This window comes from Apteryx rowi, unplaced genomic scaffold (genome assembly GCF_003343035.1).
Source record: "Apteryx rowi isolate R43461 unplaced genomic scaffold, aptRow1 scaffold_210, whole genome shotgun sequence".
Lineage (NCBI taxonomy): Eukaryota > Metazoa > Chordata > Aves > Apterygiformes > Apterygidae > Apteryx > Apteryx rowi.
In genome coordinates, this window is record NW_020448420.1 from 842,375 (window position 1) to 863,514 (window position 21,140).

At 41.3% G+C, this 21,140-nt stretch overlaps 1 protein-coding gene across 1 annotated transcript in view; it reads left to right on the forward strand.

Annotated features, from left to right (window-relative positions):
* TGFBR2 (transforming growth factor beta receptor 2) overlaps positions 1 to 21,140 on the forward strand; it is a 65,096-nt gene that overhangs the window by 26,915 nt on the left and 17,041 nt on the right. Inside the window, exons 2-5 of the mRNA XM_026064211.1 lie at positions 2,662 to 2,812; positions 4,450 to 4,640; positions 16,756 to 17,555; positions 20,583 to 20,724. Coding sequence (XP_025919996.1) covers positions 2,662 to 2,812; positions 4,450 to 4,640; positions 16,756 to 17,555; positions 20,583 to 20,724 — 1,284 coding nt within the window. The remainder of the gene's footprint in view (positions 1 to 2,661; positions 2,813 to 4,449; positions 4,641 to 16,755; positions 17,556 to 20,582; positions 20,725 to 21,140) is intronic.

The window sequence follows — 21,140 nt, forward strand, 5'->3', positions numbered from 1 at the left end:
GTTTTGTTTTTTTAATCAAGTTGCTTGGTTTGGAGATCCCTCCTTGGAGGAGGTCCAAACATATTTTCATCAGTTTGTTCCAGTGGGTGAGTCTTGGCAGAACCTGGCATAGCTGGGGACAACACAGAAATGAGCCCTGCCTATCAACAAACATAATGTGCTCAAAGCAGTCACCTAGGGATCTGCCTTCTTGTGGCTTTTGGCTCAGGTTGTCTACATTTGGTTAGCCCTTCCCAAGTTAATCTTGTTCAAGTCAAAACTAATCATGTAACAGGACGATACTTAAGCTGTGCAGATGGTTTGGATTAGCTGGACAGTTTTCCAGTGTGATATTGGACCCTAATGAAAAAGCCCTTTTTGGGGGATGGAGTAACTTATGCATCATTTGTGAGGATCATGTGCCTATCATAAGTGTTGAGGGGGCCAGAGAGGAATGGGCAATGTCTGAGACAGACCCACCCGGTGCTACAGCTGCGCAGTGAAACACAGAGCTGCATTAGCTGAGAGCTGAAGGCAGTGTAGATGCAGCTAAAGTACATCCAGTTTGAGCACCAGATGTCTGTTCGCTGTGCTCAGTTGTGTGGTGTAGATGCAGGAGCTGCCCCCTGTGTGAGCTTGGGTGAGTCAATCTCTGTGGCCCATCTTTGAAAGCAATGCCTCCTTAATACAGGCTTTTAGGACCATAGATTGTCTCTTACAGGGTACAGGGACAGGCCCACTTTATCGAGGTGCTTGATCATTATTGTGAACTAGCTAAATGAATACAGCTATCAGTGTCTCTTGAAAATTTGGTAAATAGGAGGTACCATGCAAAAGAGAGGAGCAGTTTGCCATCATGAGGAGTTTATTAATATATATTTTATACAGTATTAGATTCAAGACCTTTTGAGTTCCTACCACACCTACTTCAATGAGGCTTTGTTCTTGTACACCACTTTTGGGAATTACTGCAACACAAATAATTAAGGAGAAGAAATGTTTACCTCAGGCTTAAAATTCAGCCAGCTTGTAACATATTGCCAGCATTCTCCACCCTAAGTGCTCCCAGTGAGCTCATCCTAACCCTCCCCTGCATGCAGGAGCTTCTTCTATACCATTAAAATCATTGGGAGTTTTGCCATTGATTACAAATGGCAGTAAGATCAGAAACCTTAGGTCAGTACCACAGCATGCTAGCAATGAGAAGGACATGTGATTTGGATGAGGCGGGATGGAGAGACTTTTCTCTCAGTCCCTCACAATGGCTCAGAAATCCATTGAAAATGTTAGCAAGGAGTCTTTTTATTTTTTTCTGGAAAAAGCRTGTATATTTAATTCCTTCAATGAAACATTTTTAATGGTAGTAAATAGTAAAGTTCTAGAAGGAAAAAAAATTAATTTCTCAGCTAATGGAGGAAAAAGGGGGAAATTACAAATCCCTGGTTGCCTGTTATTGGTTGACTAGCAACATTTGGCCATCTAGAACAATATGAACATAGTTTTAACACACAGGTGGCTACAAGAGAAGTGTTGTACCCCATAAAGCCCGGCATCGCCTTACATTGGCTCAGCCCACTTTTCCAAATATGTTACAAAGCGAATCAGATTGAAACTGTTGTAGTCAGTCTACTCCACTTCAGATAGTTGCATATTCATTTTAGCTTTAGAAAAAAGTTTATGTTGGCATTTTCTGTTCCTTGTAGTCATGCTGGCTTTTCAGAATAGCTTTTGAACTAAAAATACATTTCCTGAAATTCATACATTGGGATAAATAACATCTCTTCCATTACTGCTACCACAGTGAAGTAGAGAGAGAGTGCTAAGACTTTTTTGGAACCAATAAGCAAGTAAATTCTTCAATGCCTGGGTGCAGAAACGTAGCTGTTGAGTCAGTATAGGATTTCACAAGGCAGGCTTTCATTGCAATTTTGCTTGAGTTAGCCCCATAACAGTCTAGCAGCAGCCTACAGGAGCGGCACAGATGCCCTGTTGCTGCACAGATACCCTGTTGCATTTCCAACTTGAGTTTCATCCATAGCCTCTGGCAGACCATCTACCTTAAGCTGGCCATCAGTCCCAGCTATAGGTTTTTCTATGTGAGCAGAAATCAAATTAGGGGTAACACCCAGGTTATGCCTTAGGTTAGTGAAGACATGTTTGCAAAATCGATCAAGAGCCATGTCATAAGGATGTCACCCACCTAATGTGCATTCCCAGCATGCTTTGCACTGTGGTATCTACAGTTATTGTGGTACACAGRGCATGATGCAATATCCTGCACATGGGACCAGTATACTGCCTGTGAATAATGCAGATGAGTAACTGCAGAGTATTTTATTCAGTGCAAACTGAACTCAAAGCAAGCTCGATTCTGCAGATCACAGAGCAACTTCTGCTCCCCCTGAAGTCAATAGAAGTTGACTTCACTTTGCAAATTCACTTTGATTATCCTGGTCTAGACAGAGTGGCACATTCCCTGTTGCAAAGAAAATTGGTAACTGGGCAAGATCAGAGATTTTCTAATGTAAGGTGGGAGGGCTGCTGATGAAAAACTTACCTTCATAATGAGCAATAATACAATCTGTTAATTTACCATTATTAATGAGTTTTCTTCTCTCTCTCTCTGTCTTTTTTTTTCTTTTTCTTTTTTTTTAATATAAACTGAAATTATGTCACCTGTAGACAGGAATAAGGAAAATGGATTTCAGATGCCCAACTTGTGCAAATTTTGTGACATTAAAGTAACAACCTGCTTAAACCAACATGAGTGCAAGAGCAACTGCAACATCACTGCTATTTGTGAGAATAATAATGAAGTCTGTGTTGCTATATGGTAAGTTATTTCTTCATACAGGCAAGGAGGGGAGCACACCCTCATCCATCATTACTTAGTACTTTCCTTGATGTGATATTCGGAATCTCCCTGCTACCTCACCAGGCTCTGCTGTCTCGCTTCCAACTTGTATCTGTGCTCAGCATACTGAGAGTTACTTGAGGTTAACAACAATTCTGATATGAAATGTTCTGGGGATTTTTTTTTAAAGGAGTTCTGTTCCAGCTTACGCTGTTATTGGAAAAGAGGCATGTTTTTGCTCAAACCATTAGACTGCATCCACCCACAGCACTCAAAGAGTAGAAACAGAATTTGAGACTCAGAGAAGATCGTGGTGGCATTTGCTGAAGAAAAGCAGTTCTCTCTAGGTTTAATAACAAACTAGATTATGTACATCTATCACCAGAGCCTTATTTACCATTTATAGGTGGAAATGCTTTCTCTTAATGGGGAAAAATCCTCTCTGTATATACTATCTTTGGTTTAAATATATTAACTTTTATACAGTGTGTGCCTAGTTCTGAAAAATCAAAGGCATACGAAAATGACTTATACACTTTTTTTAGGGATTCTTGAATCTAAACTTGCCTTGCAGTCTAAAAACCAGGATTTTGCTCTCCCATAAACAGTAAGCCAATCCTACCAAAGAAAACCAAAACCAGCCTTTCAAGGTTCATAATTGGATAAAAGCAACAGAACTAAGTATTTCCTGCTGAGTTAGGAGTGTAATTAGAACTACTTACAGAAAAGCATGATTAATTTTTTTTCTGATGGACTAGTTGTGTCCATTGACTTGATGATATTCAACATAATTGGATGCAGACACCATACAATGCAGAAGGAAATACAGAATGTCCAGCATGCACTTTTCCTGTGTTCCTAGAGTAAGTGCTCAGTGTTTGCTATTGCCACACAGAGTGGCTATAGTACAATTTAAGGTACATTCTGGATGTTTCGTGCCAAGTTATCCAGAAGACAAGTGAGTTGAGAACTGTATTTAAATTGCCCTTCCCGTCTGTGTCTTGTGTCAATGAAAGGTAATCTGTGGACCATAGCAAAACCTGTGAATGTGGGACAGATTTTAAGCTGTAAATATTTCCCTGACAGGCAACACTGGTTTGCACCAGTTCTATCTTTTTTTTTTTTTTTCCAAAATAAAAATGCTGAGGCTAACTCATTCAGTGCAGAAATTATGCTGATTGTAGGCTTCAAAAACAAAACAAAAAAGCCAACCCAGTAGAAATTCCTCAGATTTTGAGGAAATCATTCAGTTTTTATCATAATTTCCCACAGATTTTTACTGTCTGCACAGTGACCACAAAAACCAAAAATATGCTGTGAGGTTCACAGGAGTTCACTGAGCATTAGCTTGAATAATTTGGGGTGAGATTTTCAAAGGCACTCATTACAGCTTAGTGTAATGTGATACAGGGATAGCTGTGCCGCTGTACAAATGCCTCAGTGGGGAGGAGTCCAGAAAATTTACCCCATCCATGAAAGCCAGAGAAAAACATACGAAATTCTTTAAATCCCATTTGAGTTCACAAAAGAGGCAAACTTCAGCCAAGCACAGTCCTGTCTGTTCCATTTGTAAAATATTCCTTCTTTGATTTCAATTTTCTCCTTTTCGTTTTTAGGAGACAGAATGATGAAAATAAGACATTAGAAACAATATGCCACGATCCACAGAAAACACTCTATGGTCACATGTTGGATGACTTCAGCTCAGAGAAGTGTCTAATGAAAGAAAAGAAGGAAGATGGAGGATTGATGTTCATGTGTTCCTGTACAGGAGAAGAATGCAATGACATGCTCATTTTTTCAGCAGGTAGGTTTAATAATTTTCCCTGCATTTCTGTGTTGTGCCTTGCAAGCAATATAAAACCTATCCTACCAATGGACTTTGGAGTTGCAGTTTCTGATGGAAAACTTCCAGTGGCTGAGGATATTTTGGTCTCTTCTGAGTCTTGCAAAATYTCCACCTTTCTTTTATGTTTCCAGGGGATATTTCTTCCTGCCAGGCTGTCCTCCTTTTGAAGCACTTCTGATACTCATCCCAAGATGCTGCACTTAAAAGTTGCTTTAATCATGAAAGCAACCTGCTTAAAGTTGTACTGTTGACACACCAAAGTGCAGCATAGGCTAATTACATTATAATACACAAACAAGAGGCAAATGCCATATTTAAGTTCTAGCCTTTTCTAGAAGGCTRTATTGCCATATCATGGCACCTGTATATATAGATCAGTTCCTACTAATTAACTTGATAGAGTGTGAATTTAAAGTCAGCTTCTCTGTGGTAACTGCCCATCTGCACTTTCTTGTTCTGTGATRGGCAGGAAGTACCTAGAAGTTTCCTTTGCTGCTGGATAAGCTACCTCACGTTTACTACAGCTCAGGGTCATGTATTTGAGTTCAATTATACCAGTCAAATCTGAGTACAGAGGGACTCACAAATGTGTAACCAGAGAACCTGTCCCCATTCTGGTTCATGAATGCCTGTAGTGACCACTGCAAATACAGTAAAGGCAGCATAGTTGTGTACAGCCCCTGGCCTACCTTGTGCTGCACACACAAATGCATGTGTGTGTGCATGCACACACTTCACTTTGTTCTCCCACCAGCTAGATCCCACCATAATTCTTTACCTGAGACTCCATCAGGTTTTTCACAGGCAAGTGTGAGATCTTCTGTGGTGAGCTTTGTGTGCACACACTTCTAAGTGACTATGGCACACTGCACCCATGCCTACCACCTGTAAGTTTCTCAGGAAAAGGGGTATAACAAGGGGGAGATAACGAAAGATTGGGGTAGTACTTCCACTTTTGCGAAATATGATGCACAGCTGCACTGAGGCTGAGGTGGAGAACTGCATGAATAGTTCTCAGCCCTCCAAGGAGGCTAACTAGTTTAGGTTGCAACACCGTACCAGATTAGCCAAGGGCAAGCTAAAAAGTCTTTGCCCCATTGGTCCAGGCTGTCTCTATCTAGTGCCACCTCCTTACCTCTTCCTCCTCTCCTCCCCAAGCTTGATTTGAAACCAGACAACCTGACAGCCGATCCATGGTTGCATGACCAGCCCTTACTCAGGTGGACTTCAACAAAGCTGAAGTAAATACAGCTACTGATGTGAGCACAGGCAGTAGACCCAGGACCTAATTCTAACAGATTGCCTTGATTTTATCAAAGGGAACATGTTCCCAGTGAAAAGATCTTGCTGTCTATCAACTGACTGGAGTTTCTATACAAAGCTAACCACACTCTTGTGGATTTTGGCTAATTTGTTATAAATTAGTCATGTTATGGCAGTTTCTCCTGGGGCTATATAGCCAAATATAATCAGTCTGTCAAATGTGTGTCTTCTGTGCTTATGTTTATGAGAACCATTCCATAAATCCAACATTAAGTGCCTTCATTCCCATCTACTCTGCAGCCCCCTCACACTGCCAAAGCAGCCTAAAATGATCTGTAGTGTAAATGAAAACCTGGCCTTGTTAATCTAATTCCTTTCACTCTTCGGTTAAGTTCAGCTTTTCCTTCCAGGTCATGTGCTGTTAGCACTGTAGGTGAGTCATGAAAGCTGTGCTCTGCATTCACACGTACTAAGTGAATAACTACAGATAAAAATTGAAGCAACATAAAGCTTCAGTTGTAACATTTCCAGTTCATTCACAAGCGCAAGCCTTAACTCTGAAAGGGCGGGAGGAGATTGAGGCTTTGCCATTCCTATTTCATTGTTGTGGATTAGTGTTACTTTTAAACAAAAACAGCCCCTTTGGGTTGCTTGCCTGCTTAGCCATGGCAGGAAGACAAACGATTTTTACAGTATCAGACATGCGGTTTCCTGTCTGTGTTTAACTTTGAGCAGAACATCACAGCCAGCTGGTCCACGGCTCCTCCAGACAACTAGATAATAGCCTGTAATAATTTTGCCTTTAGAATGACTGTCATCCAGATCTATTCTGTACATTGTTCTTGCTTGGTTTTTTTCTCTCTAGTTGTACACCAGAGTAAAGATTTTTGCTATGTTTTAGCATGTCTTTTCTGTTTAGGCAGAGTGGACAAAAGCTAGTCTAAGAAGACCTGATCAAAATGGGATTGTACTTGCTTATTAGCAGAAACTAAGATTATAAGAAAGGTTGTATTCCTTCACCTATTAATTAGCACTTTTCCTTTGAAGTTATTGCTATAAATGATCAGTGTTCTAACTCTTCATCCTGCTGGATACACATTTAAGACAAACCAGATTTATTTTGYTCCTGGTGTTGCTGAGGTAAGAAATACTCGCGTGGGTGAAGCAACAGGTTCTAATTTCCACCAGAGGTTAGTCACTACATTCCAGTGATTCACAGCTGAGCTGTTGTTGCTTATAAAAGAATTGCTTTATGGCTCTGTCAGCGTGTATCAGTCCCTGATGGTGAAAGGTAAACCTCCTGACTCCATATTTAGACACAAACATCTAAAGATTTTGGGTAGTGTGAGGTATTGTGACTCACTTAAGAGTGGCTTTGGAAATATTTGAAGTGGTTATATCCAAATCAAATGTCTGTTTCTTGTATGGACTTTCGTTTAAATTGCCAATCTGCAAAATAAACAAGATACACTCAAACTAGACATGTGCCTAAATATGCCTGTAATTCTGCTGTGTCGGGGGCTTCTGGCCCTGATTCTGATCACTGGCATTTCAGGCCACAAGTAGCTGGTGGAAAATACTTTGTGCATAGCCATTCCAAACAATGTTCTGTAGTTCTCAGGGAAATAATATCCAGAGACAGGTAGCCATTGTAAATTTGGCTACCCTATTTTTCAATCCTTCTCTTTTTTTGCCAAACATAATTGTGGGTGAATGGCAAGCAGCTTACATCCCTGTGGGTGTAAGAATGCTTCTCACAGCAAAACTCAATGCCAATCTGTTTTAATTATTATTTACTCAAATGTCTAATGTCAGTGTTACTAGAAGGCAAAGCCACAGAGTAAAAACGCAGGAAAAGATTAGCCAAAAAGGGGGAAGAAAAGCCCTGGTTGGCTACGGAGATGTTGGCTAGGTGGCAGACACAGGGGCCTTGTCCTCCTGTCATGGAAAAGATGAGTGCAGGACTGAACTACCAGGGTTTTTCCTTCCTGCTGTCTAGTAGTGTCTGGTGGTTCTTCTGTACAAAACTTTTTGCATTCTCTTCATAAATTTTAGCCTGTTGTGAAGAACCAAAGCTGTCTCTAGCTGTCTGCACAATGCCAGGCTTCTCTTGGTGTTTGGCCAGCTTCGTTCCTCAGCGTTCCCTTTGCCACACCATCTCCCAGCCTTTATTAATCAGCCAGTGGGAGCCTGACAAATCACTAACAAAGTATTTTTGTTGTTGTTTTTGTTTTTGTTTTTTATTACAATCCTAAGCTAGTTGGCTGAGGTCAAGGCTTGTTTATGCAAAGGAAGAGGACTGTGCTCTTTCCAGCCTCATGTCTGACCTGTTTTCCATGGGCAGAGATGACCAGTCACTGTAGCATAGGAGATGGGGTACTTGCGTGTTATGCAGTGTTATGCATAATCTGCCTGTTACCAGTGCAACTCTTTCATTTTGTGCAGGCTCGTTCAGATAAATTCATTCAGCTGCGTATGAAAGGGTGACCTCCACGTTGGAGACTACAGACAAAAAAACAGATCCCTTAAACCACAGGATCATGTGTGCTGTTGTCATATATGCAGTTGTTATCCTGGACATCTGGTTCAAACCCAAGTGAAAATGCAGAGAGTTGGAAATGCACTGCAGATCTATAGCCCAGCTCTTTTAGAGTTATTTCATTTTGTTTTTTTTACATGGTGACTATTTTTCATTCTCACCTGTCTTGCTATGTCATCTAGACCTCCATGTAGCTTGCAAGTAGGTGTCAGTGGGAATATTCAGGTAGACTGTCTTTATTCCTCATGTACTGCAAGATTAGATCATTATTTTGGGCATTCCCACCCCATCATGTCATAGCATGGAAGAAACCTTTAGTAGCAACTGTGTATACAAGTTATAATGGTTGCCTGAGTCATCCAAGCAGTTGCCTTAAAACAGCAAAATTTCAGTAATAGAGATGACTTAACTGGTCAACAGGAGTTCATGGAGATAATGGAGCTGTTTGGGGAAGTGTGCTGGAGGAGGGGAGGATGTTGTGCTGCTAACAATCTTCACATTGATCATAGTTTTCCTAAGTTTGTTAATTGAGAGTGTTAGAGACGTAAGTATTTGATTAATCAATTGTGGCCGTTTCCTGAATCATTTGCCTGAACAAATTACAGCCTATGGATTAGCTGTGTGTCAAGTGCTGTGATTACTCATTGTGTACGGTTGTTACCTGGGAGACGTGGTATTGTTCAGCTCCCTGAATGACCACGGGCATGCCTCCACAATGCGCAGAGACCGCAGCCAAGCATTGATAATGTTTTAGAGTTTCCTTAACTCGGTATGTCTCGCTTGTCTCTAACATGTTGCCCCTGTCTTTTCCTTTCTTTCTCTCCTCTTCCTCTCCTTGCTAGAGTCAAAGCTTTAGTGATTTTTGCTTGACTACATAGAAGGATCTCAGACTTAAGAGCAGACTTAAGACCTGTGCACAAACAGCCGCCAGGCCATAAATACTCATGCGATGAGTTTTCCAGTGCTCAAGGAACAGCAGAAGGGACATGATTACAGCTGGACCGCACCCAAGTGGATTTTAACAAAGGCTTTCATTAATCTGTTTTTCTGTTATCCAGCTAACATGTTCAGAAGGTAACCGTCTTCCCGCTGTCGGGTAAAAGAGGTCAGTAGCATTGCATAATGTTGCACAGAACCTCTCATTGCTTGTATATTGGCATTGTTCGCGTTGTTTCTCTTAGGTATTTGCAGCCACAGAGACCCACCCAAAGCCTGCAGCTGTATGTAACCTAAGGAGGGGCTGAGCGTCTGATTCACTTAGYGGGATAGAAAGCAAATAGAAGGGAAAGAGGCAAAAGAAGGCAAATTTTTGTTTTGCTCTGTTTTATTTTTATTGTGTGCTTCCTAGAAAAATAACCATGCAGAGCTCAGTTACAGATTTATGTAAAAACAAACTAGGTAGTTCTCTTAGAGTCTGGTTGGCATATTTGTTACAATTTGCGTCACTTGAGAGCTTAATAACTGTGGGAATGTGGCCAACCTTTTATCAGGTTGTCATGGAAGAGACTAATAATTACAGACAGAAACAAACTGTAACTAACACTGGCAACATAATATTTTGGGAAAGGTTGGAGGGGTGAAACTCAGGCTGAGAGTAAAAATAGTGGTTAATGTGTGGCATCTGTTGGAACATATTGAAGCTGGAGAGATTGATTTGTTCCAGAAAACCACTAGCAAACAGCAGGAGACACTGAGTTGTGTAACTGAGGCATGTGTCACAGAAACACAGCTACATCATGTAAAATTAGATCATGTTGGTTTTCATATCACTGAGGAGAAAAGCTCAGCTACAACTGTCAAAATGTGTGAGAGATGCCAGGTACACACCCATTTAAGTGACCTATTAGAATGGGAGAGATAAGAAGGAAATGCAACCAGGGGTGGGACATTTTAAACAAATGGGTGCTGTGCCAGAAAACCAAGGAATTATACTTTCTAGCCAACAGTGAAGGAAAAAAAAACAGCAACAAACTATTTGTTCTGTCTTAGAGCCTAACAGTTTCTTAAACCTCCAGAGTGCATACTTGGCAATCAGTTGAAACACAAAATTCTTCTTACAATAGATTAAATATCCACTGCATCATTGCTGTCCAGCCTTTCCACTGAAGTAGACCATCCAGTGGCAATCAAGTTGCCTGCCCTCCTGCCCCCACGACATGATGAAGATGCAGCCATTCCCATCAGGTGGCAGATGCATATGCATGACTCTTCCATCATGTAACTGGGTCATGTAACTGGGGGTTCTCCCCAGGCATAATAGAGATGTCCGAGCCTTGATCACCCCAACGTAGGCAGTCATGTGTCTAGGGCAGAGCTGTTGGCCCCCAGGAGAGAGCAGCCCCAAGTGCGCCACTGCTCTCCAAAACTGCTCATACTGCTGCCTTCCCACCTCTCAGGAGAAGAGGGTAAGTGGTAGAACTGAGCACTGGACTGCATTAAGGGCTCTGAGGGCTGAGCACTGGTTTGCAAGTTGTATGCTGACTGCTGAGCAATGTTCAGACTGATGAATAACCAAAAGGCCAAAGGAATGAGTTCCCACGCCTTTGAGCAAGCATCCTCAGGCCCAAATTCTGAGCCATGAGGGTGGTGGTGCTTTAGAAACGGAGCTTTAGAAATAGACTCTAGAGATGGCTTTGCCTGGTTGCTTTTCTAGCTCTGAGCCTCTACAACAGGCTGAATAGACCTGCCAGCTACTGGTGCTAGTGCCTCTCCAAGGGGCTGCTTCAGCAGATACTGTCATTGGGTTTTTGGATGCCTTGGCAGTATCCTCTTTAAACTAAAAGGTAAAGATGTGTAGATCAAATGCAAGTTACTAATCTTGATAGTCTAGATTTAGCTAGTTCCAAAAAAAACAAAAACAACAACAACAAAAAAACCCTCTTTCAAATTCAGGAACTGGCTGCACAAATTTCACTTTCAGGAAAGTCTAAAAGAAATGCCATGCTTATTTTCTACTGGGTAGCAATGTAGAGACTGTTAATCATCCACTCTGGTTTTAAAGTCTAATAATCTATTGCATCTGCCATTATGGTTCAGCAAAGAGCTGAGGGAGGGGAGGAACTGATTTTCTGCCACACAAAAATGTTAAGTTGAAAAAAAAATTCTTACTCTCAAGCAAGGATGGAAAATTAAAAATTTTCAAATGTACTGTCAGGATAAAAAATACAGGTTAGTTCAAGGTGCAGCATTTGTATTTGATTATTTCCAAGTATTTTGTGTCAGGTCAACCATTTTCCTAAGGAAAAAGCTCACAAAGAGTAAAAGCAATGAACCCCCTCACCCAAAAACTAATTCCCATAAAATTAGGAGAAGTTTTTAAACATAAAAGTTGGAGCATCCCACATTCCCCATTTTGTCCCCAAAAGAAGGGTTTCTGGTTAAAGTACAGGAATATTTCCCAACTAAAAATGTTTTGCTGAATAATTCCAAATTGGTTTAATTCTAAGACCAAAATCAGGAAGGAACAGGAGGGGGTCAGTTACAGAGTTTCTTCATCCCTTGGTGATTCTTCTGTGGAGAAAAACTAAGTTAACCAAAACAGCTGGTCAGAGTCCGTGAAATTTCATTTCACTGAAATTGAAACATTTTGTGGAATTAGTTTTCAACAAGAAAGTAGCGCTAGAGAGACAGACAGACTTTTTCATATTTTATTTCCAAGTGTCTTGCCCAGAAATCAGCAAGCACTCAAGGTTTAAACTCACATTTTGCCTGATTCAGAATAATCAGAGATGAAAAGCTCTTCCCTGAATCAAACAAATCAGGACTTGAACTTGGAGCTCCCATACCCCAGACTAGTCCTCTCACTGGTGGGGATTAAATACTCACATCTCTTGCCAAATTGCAACATTTGAACAGAATTCTGTTTATGCGAAAACATTCAAAAGGTTTTAGTTTTCATTCCAGTGTGGCATTGAAACCAAACTTTGAAACGTCAGAATTGCTGCAAAACGGAGTTTTCGTCCTCCAGTCAGCTCAAAGGGCTGCTTTGTGTCTCAGGAGCCCGCAAAAAAAATGGATCACAGGCCAGGTTGTGGCCCATATTTTGTGACTGTGTTTCTAGAGGTTGTTGAGACAGTAGACACTAAGCTTGCAATACATCAGTATTGATATGTTTAATGTGATTTCTGCCAATATGGAATATATTCTTGCCCTGCTCTGTGGCTTTGACTAGCAAATGAATAGGCAGCAACTTGAGAAACAGCACAAGCATCGAACAGCATTAAAGCAGTTCTGTCAGTACTAGCTGTGCATTTGTGCTGCCCTGTGCATTAAAGCATGGGCGCCAATTTTATTGGCATTGCTTTATTTCTTGTTTCCAAAGTTCAGTGATACCAAAGTTCAATCAAAGGCACAAAATCCAACCTAAAGAATTGGCAGGCAAATCGATTATGTGCTTTGAAGATTCCTGACTGAACAAGGGCTGTGCAGGGTTTCCATTTTCCTCGGCACCTGAGCGCTATTCCCTAAAGGGTTAGGTAGTGTTAAGGGTTGTGCAGATGACTTGTGCTTAGTTTAAACCACATACAGGAAGCTTTCTTTTAGCTAGACTTCTCTATTGTTACACTATTTTAATAGGCTCTTTTGAAATTTGAGAATGACTGACCTGTCTGAATAATAGTTCTGGGTGGGGAAAGTTATTTAGGAACATGTTTCAAAACCTGAAAGGCTGTTTTATTTAACCATTTTCTTGCCTGCCTGTTCAGCCGTGTTTTGCTCATAAGGGTGTTGAAAAAGAGGAGGCCGCACTGGCATTTACAAAATTATGAGTTTTGTTTAATAAGCATTTATCTGTAAGCAGATGAACATATTTATTCTTAGATTCCTGCTGTCAAGCCAGGAAATGTTGRCTAGTCACTATGCAAACATACAGATACACTCTCAATTTTGATCCCACCCTGACTTTGTACACTGGTTCATCTGAGAAGTACCCCAACCTCAGCTGTGCTGGAAAGGCTGATACTGTTTTGGTCAAATCAGCAGTCAAAATTATAAGCAGTTACAGAAGTGTTTACTTGGACCAGCCGTCAGTGCCACCAGCTCTGTGCTGCTGCTTTCCCCCTTAATCCTGCTGGCAGGCAGCTCAGTCCCTTCTTTCTAAGCTCGAGGCTCAGCAACGGAAATCCTAACTMACAGTTCTCCCTGTTTGGTGCTCGTTCCTGCACTCCGTGAGCTTTGATTGGGCCAAAGCTGAAAATGAGCACACGCTTTGTCCCTGCTGTGCAGGATGTGCAGCCATATGCTTTTCACCCCTTTCCTCCCTGCTTCCTCCAAAGACCTCTGCCAAAGTGGATGTGACACTTTGCAGCAGGGCTGCAGGACAATACAGGGCTCAGGGGAAGTGGCCAAACTGCTCAGCCTCTGCTTTGTTCACATTTCTTTTTTCATTCTTTTCCAAGTGCCATTTGCAACATCAAATTTCTCCCTCCCTCCCACCAGAAATCCCCCTGTACCACAGGCAGAACTTTCTCTTTAACAAGAAGAGGATGAGCCAAAGGGTCTGTGAAGTCTGCTGGAGACTTCTCAGTTTTAGGTCAAAGTAATACAGGCCACACTTGGACGTAATAGAAATGGCCAGAGACCCTCAGGCAGGCAGGGTAGCCATAATAGTCATGAAATGGAGGCTCTGGGCCAGTTTCTTTCTTCTTAGTTAGATCTGCATGTTCACCCAGCTACCTGGAGTCGTGAGGAGAAATTTGAAAGACAACTAATATATCTGGGATTTTTTTCTCCCTCATTTAGAGAGACATCTACATTTCAAATATCTGGACTACATATTGCAGCTCTAAGGCAAAGAAAAAGGGCTTAGAGTTCCCTAAAATGGCACACTAATCTCTGTTAACAGTTACACCACATGATGTAGGTGACATATCGTTCAGTTCCAACAGCAGAGTCCAAACTAAGTATTCTTGGCTGTGGTCAGGAGAAAAAGAAAGCAGCAGAACCCCACACATGCTCGTCAAAACTACCTTATCTGATTGTTACAGATCACAGTTGCGTTCACAAAATTGTGCCCTGCTTGCAGCCAAAACTGCAAAACAGAGCCATTCTAGTGAAATAATCAGTTGTCCGCGCCAGGATGTTTTCCTAGATCTTTACAAAGCAGGTTTTCTGAGAGCAAAGAATGCACACAGGAATAAGCAATGTAAGACTTCTGTTTACCAGCAGTGGCATGGGACTTTCTAACTATACTCCTCCAGTAAGAGCTGCAAGAAATCTGGGTATTTGCTCCTTCTCTTCAACAGGTTGAGAAGCAGAAGGAACACAGCTAATCTGTGATAAACTTTTAAATATAGGTGTGTTACTAACATTTGGTGCCAAGGTAAATTACTTGAGAAAGATGATATGTGGATTGCATGGGTTTGGGAGAAGGCTTGATCTGGTTCTGAGCTTAAAAGGTTCATTTGCATAAGTAAAAGTAAATGCATATCTTTGTAGGTGAAGCAGGGGTGCTATTAAGGAGTGCCACTAACCTGTGCTAGCTGGGAATGTCAGTGCTAGAAAGAGACTTTCGCTTCCTTGAAACCCTATCAGAGAGGCTAGGATTGAGTTACTTGCTGTACATCTGATTGATGAACCTTTCAAACAGAGGAAGCAAATCGTGGTTCAGGATTCATGCCTTCTTCCAAGTAAAGAATGTACTCTTCATATGTCCTGTCACCTGCCTTTGAATGGCTGATGGCCCCTGCTGCTTGCCAACTAACTGTGTTCTTAATGTAAAAAGTGATTGTAGGTGAAATTGGAGGGTAAGAGGTACTGCTCGTTCTAATTGTAAACTCTTTTCCCCCATCCCTTTCAGCATGGCTCACCTTCATTTTGAGAAGCTTTTCTCCTGCACAGTTTAGGGGAAACAGGGGCTTTTGTCTGATGTAGTTAGTGGCAACTTTCCCTCAGAGCTTATTATACTTTTCTTTTTCATATTGACTTATTTGGCCTGATACGCAGAACCTGAGTCAGTGACATTGCTATAATGATCCCCCAGAGTGTCGTGCTGCCAGCATGAGCCACTTTTGTTACCACTTCAGTTGTTTTAATCCTTTCAGATTAGACCCCTAGGGCCTCTTCCAATCAATCCTCTCCCTCCCTCCACAAAGATAATATAGTACATTTGCACTGACTCAAAGGAAGAAATGGGCTAGGAGACTGCATTTCCATGGGCCCAATCAAATCGGGTTCAGAAATCCACTAAAGCACAGTAAAATAAACTCTGTTCCTCCCTCCCTCATTTATTTTCAAGAGAAAACTGTTTTCTTGTAAGCAGTGAGAACTTAGGTTCTTAGGTTTTTGCACAAAGGCCTCAATTGCATGAGCTTCCCTTCTCTAAAAAATCCCCCAAACTGACCTAGAAGGGTCACTTCTAGAGATGAAAGGGCAGCACACACTCTTGTGCCTTGTGGTTGGTCCCCTAAGAATACGTTATAGACTTCACCAGCTAAGAAGTTTGCACTAAACCACCTACTGTTTTGCAACATGGCAGCCAGTGAACAACCAGCAAATGACACACAGGATGTTTTCAGTTACATAAATCTGTGCAGAAAATACATGGTGTGACAATTCTCAGATGTGTCATACATGCCTGACTGTGCCTGTAGGATTCAAACACTTGCGTACATAAAGCATTTGAATTTATTTTAGCGACGCTCTTTCACAGACATCTAAGTATGARAATGCTTTTCAGATGTGTGTGCAGGCATACATAGTGTGCTTGAATATTAGGATGAAGTGGTTGTGCATGTACAAGCTCGCTGAAGATGTCATTGGAGGGATCCTACCAAAATATGCTGGATTTGGAGTAGTAACTGGGCAAGTGGGAATTCACGTGCTGCATTGTCTATTTATTTATCAGTCCAGTTCCTCTTAAAAAAATTAATGTTTTCTTGTAATTACTGGTTAAAGGGCATATCTGTCAAAGTAAGTGCAGAAGATTTTGGCTATCAGTTTCAGGAAAGTGAAGTTTTCATCCATAATGTATAAGAGCCTGAGAGAAGAACAAATCTATTAAATTACATTAGTTTCTTGCTCATTCTATTCTGGCTTCTTATAAAATAAGCAGACAGTGAAGTGCTGATAAGTGGAGGCCTATTTACAAAACAGCATTTAGAGGTAAGAAACTAGTGATCATTTTTATTACTTACTGTTAGTGGAGGAAATCATGAGTTGTGCTTTGGATAAAAATCAGATTATAGATTACTGACAGCCTCCTGTATACATAAAGCTAAGATATTGTTTAATGTATAAACTTCAACCATGCCTTCCTTCTGTTTTCCTTTACAGAGAACCCCCATAAACCAGAAGAGAAAGATGAAATTTCCAAAGTCACAATCATAAGTCTTGTCCCATTACTGGTGATTTCTGTTGCTGTGATTGTTATATTTTACGCCTACCGCACTCATAAGAAGAGGAAGCTCAACAAGGCATGGGAGAAGAATGTTAAGCCTAGGAAGCATAAGGACTGCAGTGATGTTTGTGCTATTATGTTAGATGATGACCGCTCAGACATCAGCTCTACTTGTGCCAACAACATCAACCACAACACAGAATTGCTGCCCATTGAGTTGGACATTGTTGTTGGCAAAGGAAGGTTTGCTGAAGTGTATAAAGCCAAATTGAAGCAAAACACATCTGAGCAGTATGAAACCGTGGCAGTCAAGATCTTCCCCTATGAAGAATATGCCTCCTGGAAAACAGAGAAAGACATTTTTTCAGATGTTAACCTCAAACACGAGAACATCCTCCAATTCCTGACAGCAGAGGAGCGCAAGACAGATCTTGGTAAACAGTATTGGTTGATCACTGCCTTCCATGCTAGAGGAAACTTGCAGGAATACCTCACACGGCACATTATCAGCTGGGAGGACCTCTGGAAACTGGGTGGGTCCTTGGCCCGAGGGATCGCCCATCTGCATAGCGATCACACGCCCTGTGGTCGTCCCAAAACACCTATCGTGCACAGAGACCTGAAGAGCTCCAACATCCTGGTGAAAAATGATTTAACCTGCTGTCTCTGTGACTTTGGGTTATCCCTGAGGCTGGATCCTTCTCTGTCTGTGGATGATTTGGCTAACAGTGGACAGGTAAGTTAAAAGCTTGAAGAGGTATGTGTTTTATACCAGTTGGTGTGTCAGCTGCTGGGGTGAAAAGAGGAGAAAAAATAACATGCTGCCTTATCTATTTAAAATTGTTAGAAATAAATGTGACTGTTTATAAAGAAAGAAACTCTAAACTTAACATTAGAACAACAGTGACAGCAGTGTGATGAAAGTTTTGTTATGATCAGAGACCCACATACATACACAGTGCAACCATCCTCTATATACATTTACACTGAAGTACATATGGGTTTGTYAGCTACTGTTTGTAGTGCTGCTGCCATGCACATACACATACGATAAGGATGTGCTCCACATTGTGATGTTGTGCCACAGTTTCCAGGCCTGACTGTACTACCGCTTTGTGTGAGTGGACCCACTTCTGGTGTACCCCAGCATATGTGAAGTCAGTCCTCTGTCCCCAGGAGGAGTGAGCAGATAAATGGAGAGATAGATCATCCCTTTAAAAGGCCAAAAATAAGCCTGTTTAAGATTATGGTACTTTACCCATATGCAAACAAATGCAAGAATGTCAAATAGAAATAATTGCCCTGTTGTTGCCTTTTCAACTAGGTAGCATGGATAATACTCATCTACTTCACAGGGATGCCAGGAGGATATTTATGAATGCTTTGAAAATGAAATCCTTCAAGTGCATCTCTAAATATTGGCTYTTTTGATGAAAACTCCTGTGCTATAAATTCAGACCATGTATTAAGTGAATTAATCCCTATTTAATTACCATGTATAATTATATATAGGTTCACAAATAATAAATAAGCAAATAAATAAAATATTTTCTCATTTTTCTGGTCAGCCTTAGGTGGTAATATTCAAGGCAGAATGTTTGGAGTACAAAGCCATCTTATTTCCCATTTACCCAACTACACTTCCATATAATGCAAAGGTAGCCTTTATTGACTATAGAATACCAGTGCCCTTAGTGACTGGCTGGAAAACATSTTTTTCCCCGTTAGAATCTTTGTGGTCTGCCCATCCATGATGGGTAATATTTGCTGACATTCCTTAATGTGGGTGCATAAATCTGGACCTTTGTCCCATTGTGTTCAAAGAACTGGTAGGCGCCAGCAAGGCCATCAGTTCCTCGTCTCAACAGGATTGGCGACCTTATGGTCTCCTCAGTCAGATAAGAAGGGATATCTGCTGCTGCTCTGACTGACACACCTCAGGCCACAAAACACCTCCTAACAGCATGTGAGAAATATGAGGGCTCCAGTAAAAAAGATCAAAAAGTCCCCAAAATGTTATTATACCAAAGGAAGAGAGCTGGTCCCTCACTAGAAGTTTTGGAGAAGTAAGAACTGAAATGCAGACTGGTCTTTGCAAAAAGAAAGCATATCTAGATTCCAGAGCGGCAAGCAATTGCTGGAGTTTAGGTACTTAAAAATGCCTTTGAGACTCWGGACTTGAGTTTCCAAAGATACAGGAAAAGTATCTTTGACCCAAAGACCTAATAATCTAAAAGGACAGAAACGGAGAAGAACAGATGATATATCCTAAGCAGGAAGGAAATGTGATTGACTTGATATCATTCTTGAAGTCATTTTAAATTTTCTCTGCGTTTCCCATTGTACTTTTCAGTTATATGGCTTCGTCATCCATTGTCCTGTAAAGCTACATAATCATTTTCACTGTTGCAAAGGTGGTGCGAAATGTTGCCAGAAAAGAATGGCACTTTGTGCCAATGTTAAGAATCTGTATTTGAGCACCATTAACTCTTGTTAAAATCAGTGGGATTTGGGAGAGGGGGGACTATGGGCCGTAGTGTGCAGGTATCCCTTCTCATGTTGTGGAGAAGATCTGCTTGGGGAAGAAGGTGTGTGTTGGAGAAGGGATGGAGGGTAGGAACAGCCTTCGCTGCAGAGTTTTCATGTTTTGTAGGGCAGGGAGATGCTGGTGTACTCAGTGGTGCTGAGACATCCTCCTCCTAAATGCTTSTTCTTTGTATGAGTGTTGCTTACAAGCTTGGCCTTAAATTCATCACAGACTGTATTATAAGCAATGTATCTTTGGGATCAATTGCAGAGGTATTTTGCTTTCCTCTGTTTATAAAGAATACTCTTTGGGTATTTTTGACTAGGGAATTCTCTGCTGTTGCAAGGTCGTATGACAGAAGCAATGTCCTTGAACTCTCCTGCTGTCTTCTTATGGTGCATTACACTTTTTGTGGCACTTTTTCCCAATTGGCCTGAGCCTGAGGTGATAAGACATGTTTGCAGAAGCATGTAAAATGGATGTTGTAGGGCTCCCTCAGGACTATACATTTGTGATGTGGCTGCCTGCAATTGCAGACCCTATAACTGAAATAATCTTTTGCAGTCCTGTTTGCTGCTGGGCTCCACAGCGATGACTGTAGTGCAGTCCAATGGCTCATTAGGTCATAATCTAGAGCACAACAAAGCTGCTAAAATCATTGCTGAAAATCACTCAACATGTATAAACTTTATGAGAAGCATTTTTCACACAATGGGTCAAATGTGTGCTTCTGCATTCAGTATTTGTGTATTTGTTTTCTTCTGCCAGGCCTGCATTTTACCACTTTGGTTTTAAGACATACCATGAAAAGAAATAGTTAACCCTATAATATGCAGCGTGAAAGAATACAATGTGTTTCATGCTCATCTGAGAGGCACTCAGTAAACGGCAACTGCCAAAGAGCAGAGTTTATCTCTGTGAACAGCCAAAGCGTGAGAAAACTTGTCAGTAGCAAAATCATTTGTTTAGGAAGCTACCAAGGGCTTCCTTTTTTTTTGTTTGGTTTTTTTTTTAGAGTTTAGTTTTTACCAAGGGAAGTGCAAGTAAGTTGGTAGTCAAGACAATGCAAGATTCCCCTGGCAGCAGAAAATATGACCTGTGGCAAGTATAGCCTGCATTGTTGGGTACATGTCAAATGGCACAGTTTCTATGAAAGCCAAAGTCAAGTCACAGCAGAATCTAAAACATGAATTACATTTTCAGCTCTTGAGCACTCTCCTACCTCCCTTCCTGTAGGTTGGCACAGCAAGGTACATGGCCCCTGAGGTTCTGGAGTCCAGGATGAACCTAGAGAACGTGGAGTCCTTCAAGCAAACAGATGTGTACTCCATGGCTTTGGTCCTCTGGGAAATGACATCTCGCTGTAATGGCGTCGGAGGTAAGTGCCATCAGTTTTCTTATCTYTGTCCACGTTTGGACAGACGTGCTCTTGCAGCTCTTAGTGGGCATGGATGGTTCTTTTAAAATCTTAGCAGTTGTTCTAATGTACCTGGATACTGCAAGCTAACAGGCCTTTGGTATTGTGAGAGGCACCTGTTCATAAGCAGGCTTGAAGAGCGAGCATCTGAGAGAGTGAGAAAACTGGTCCTTGATTGGTGTAAGGATAAATTTGCTGTTAGGTAGACCACTTTGAGAGATTGTTAATGGCTTTTTTTTCACAGAATCACAGAATCACAGAATCACTGAGGTTGGAAGGGACCTCTGGAGATCATCTAGTCCAACCCCCCTGCTCAAGCAGGGTCACCTAGAGCACATTGCACAGGATTGCATCCAGGCGCATTTTGAATATCTCCA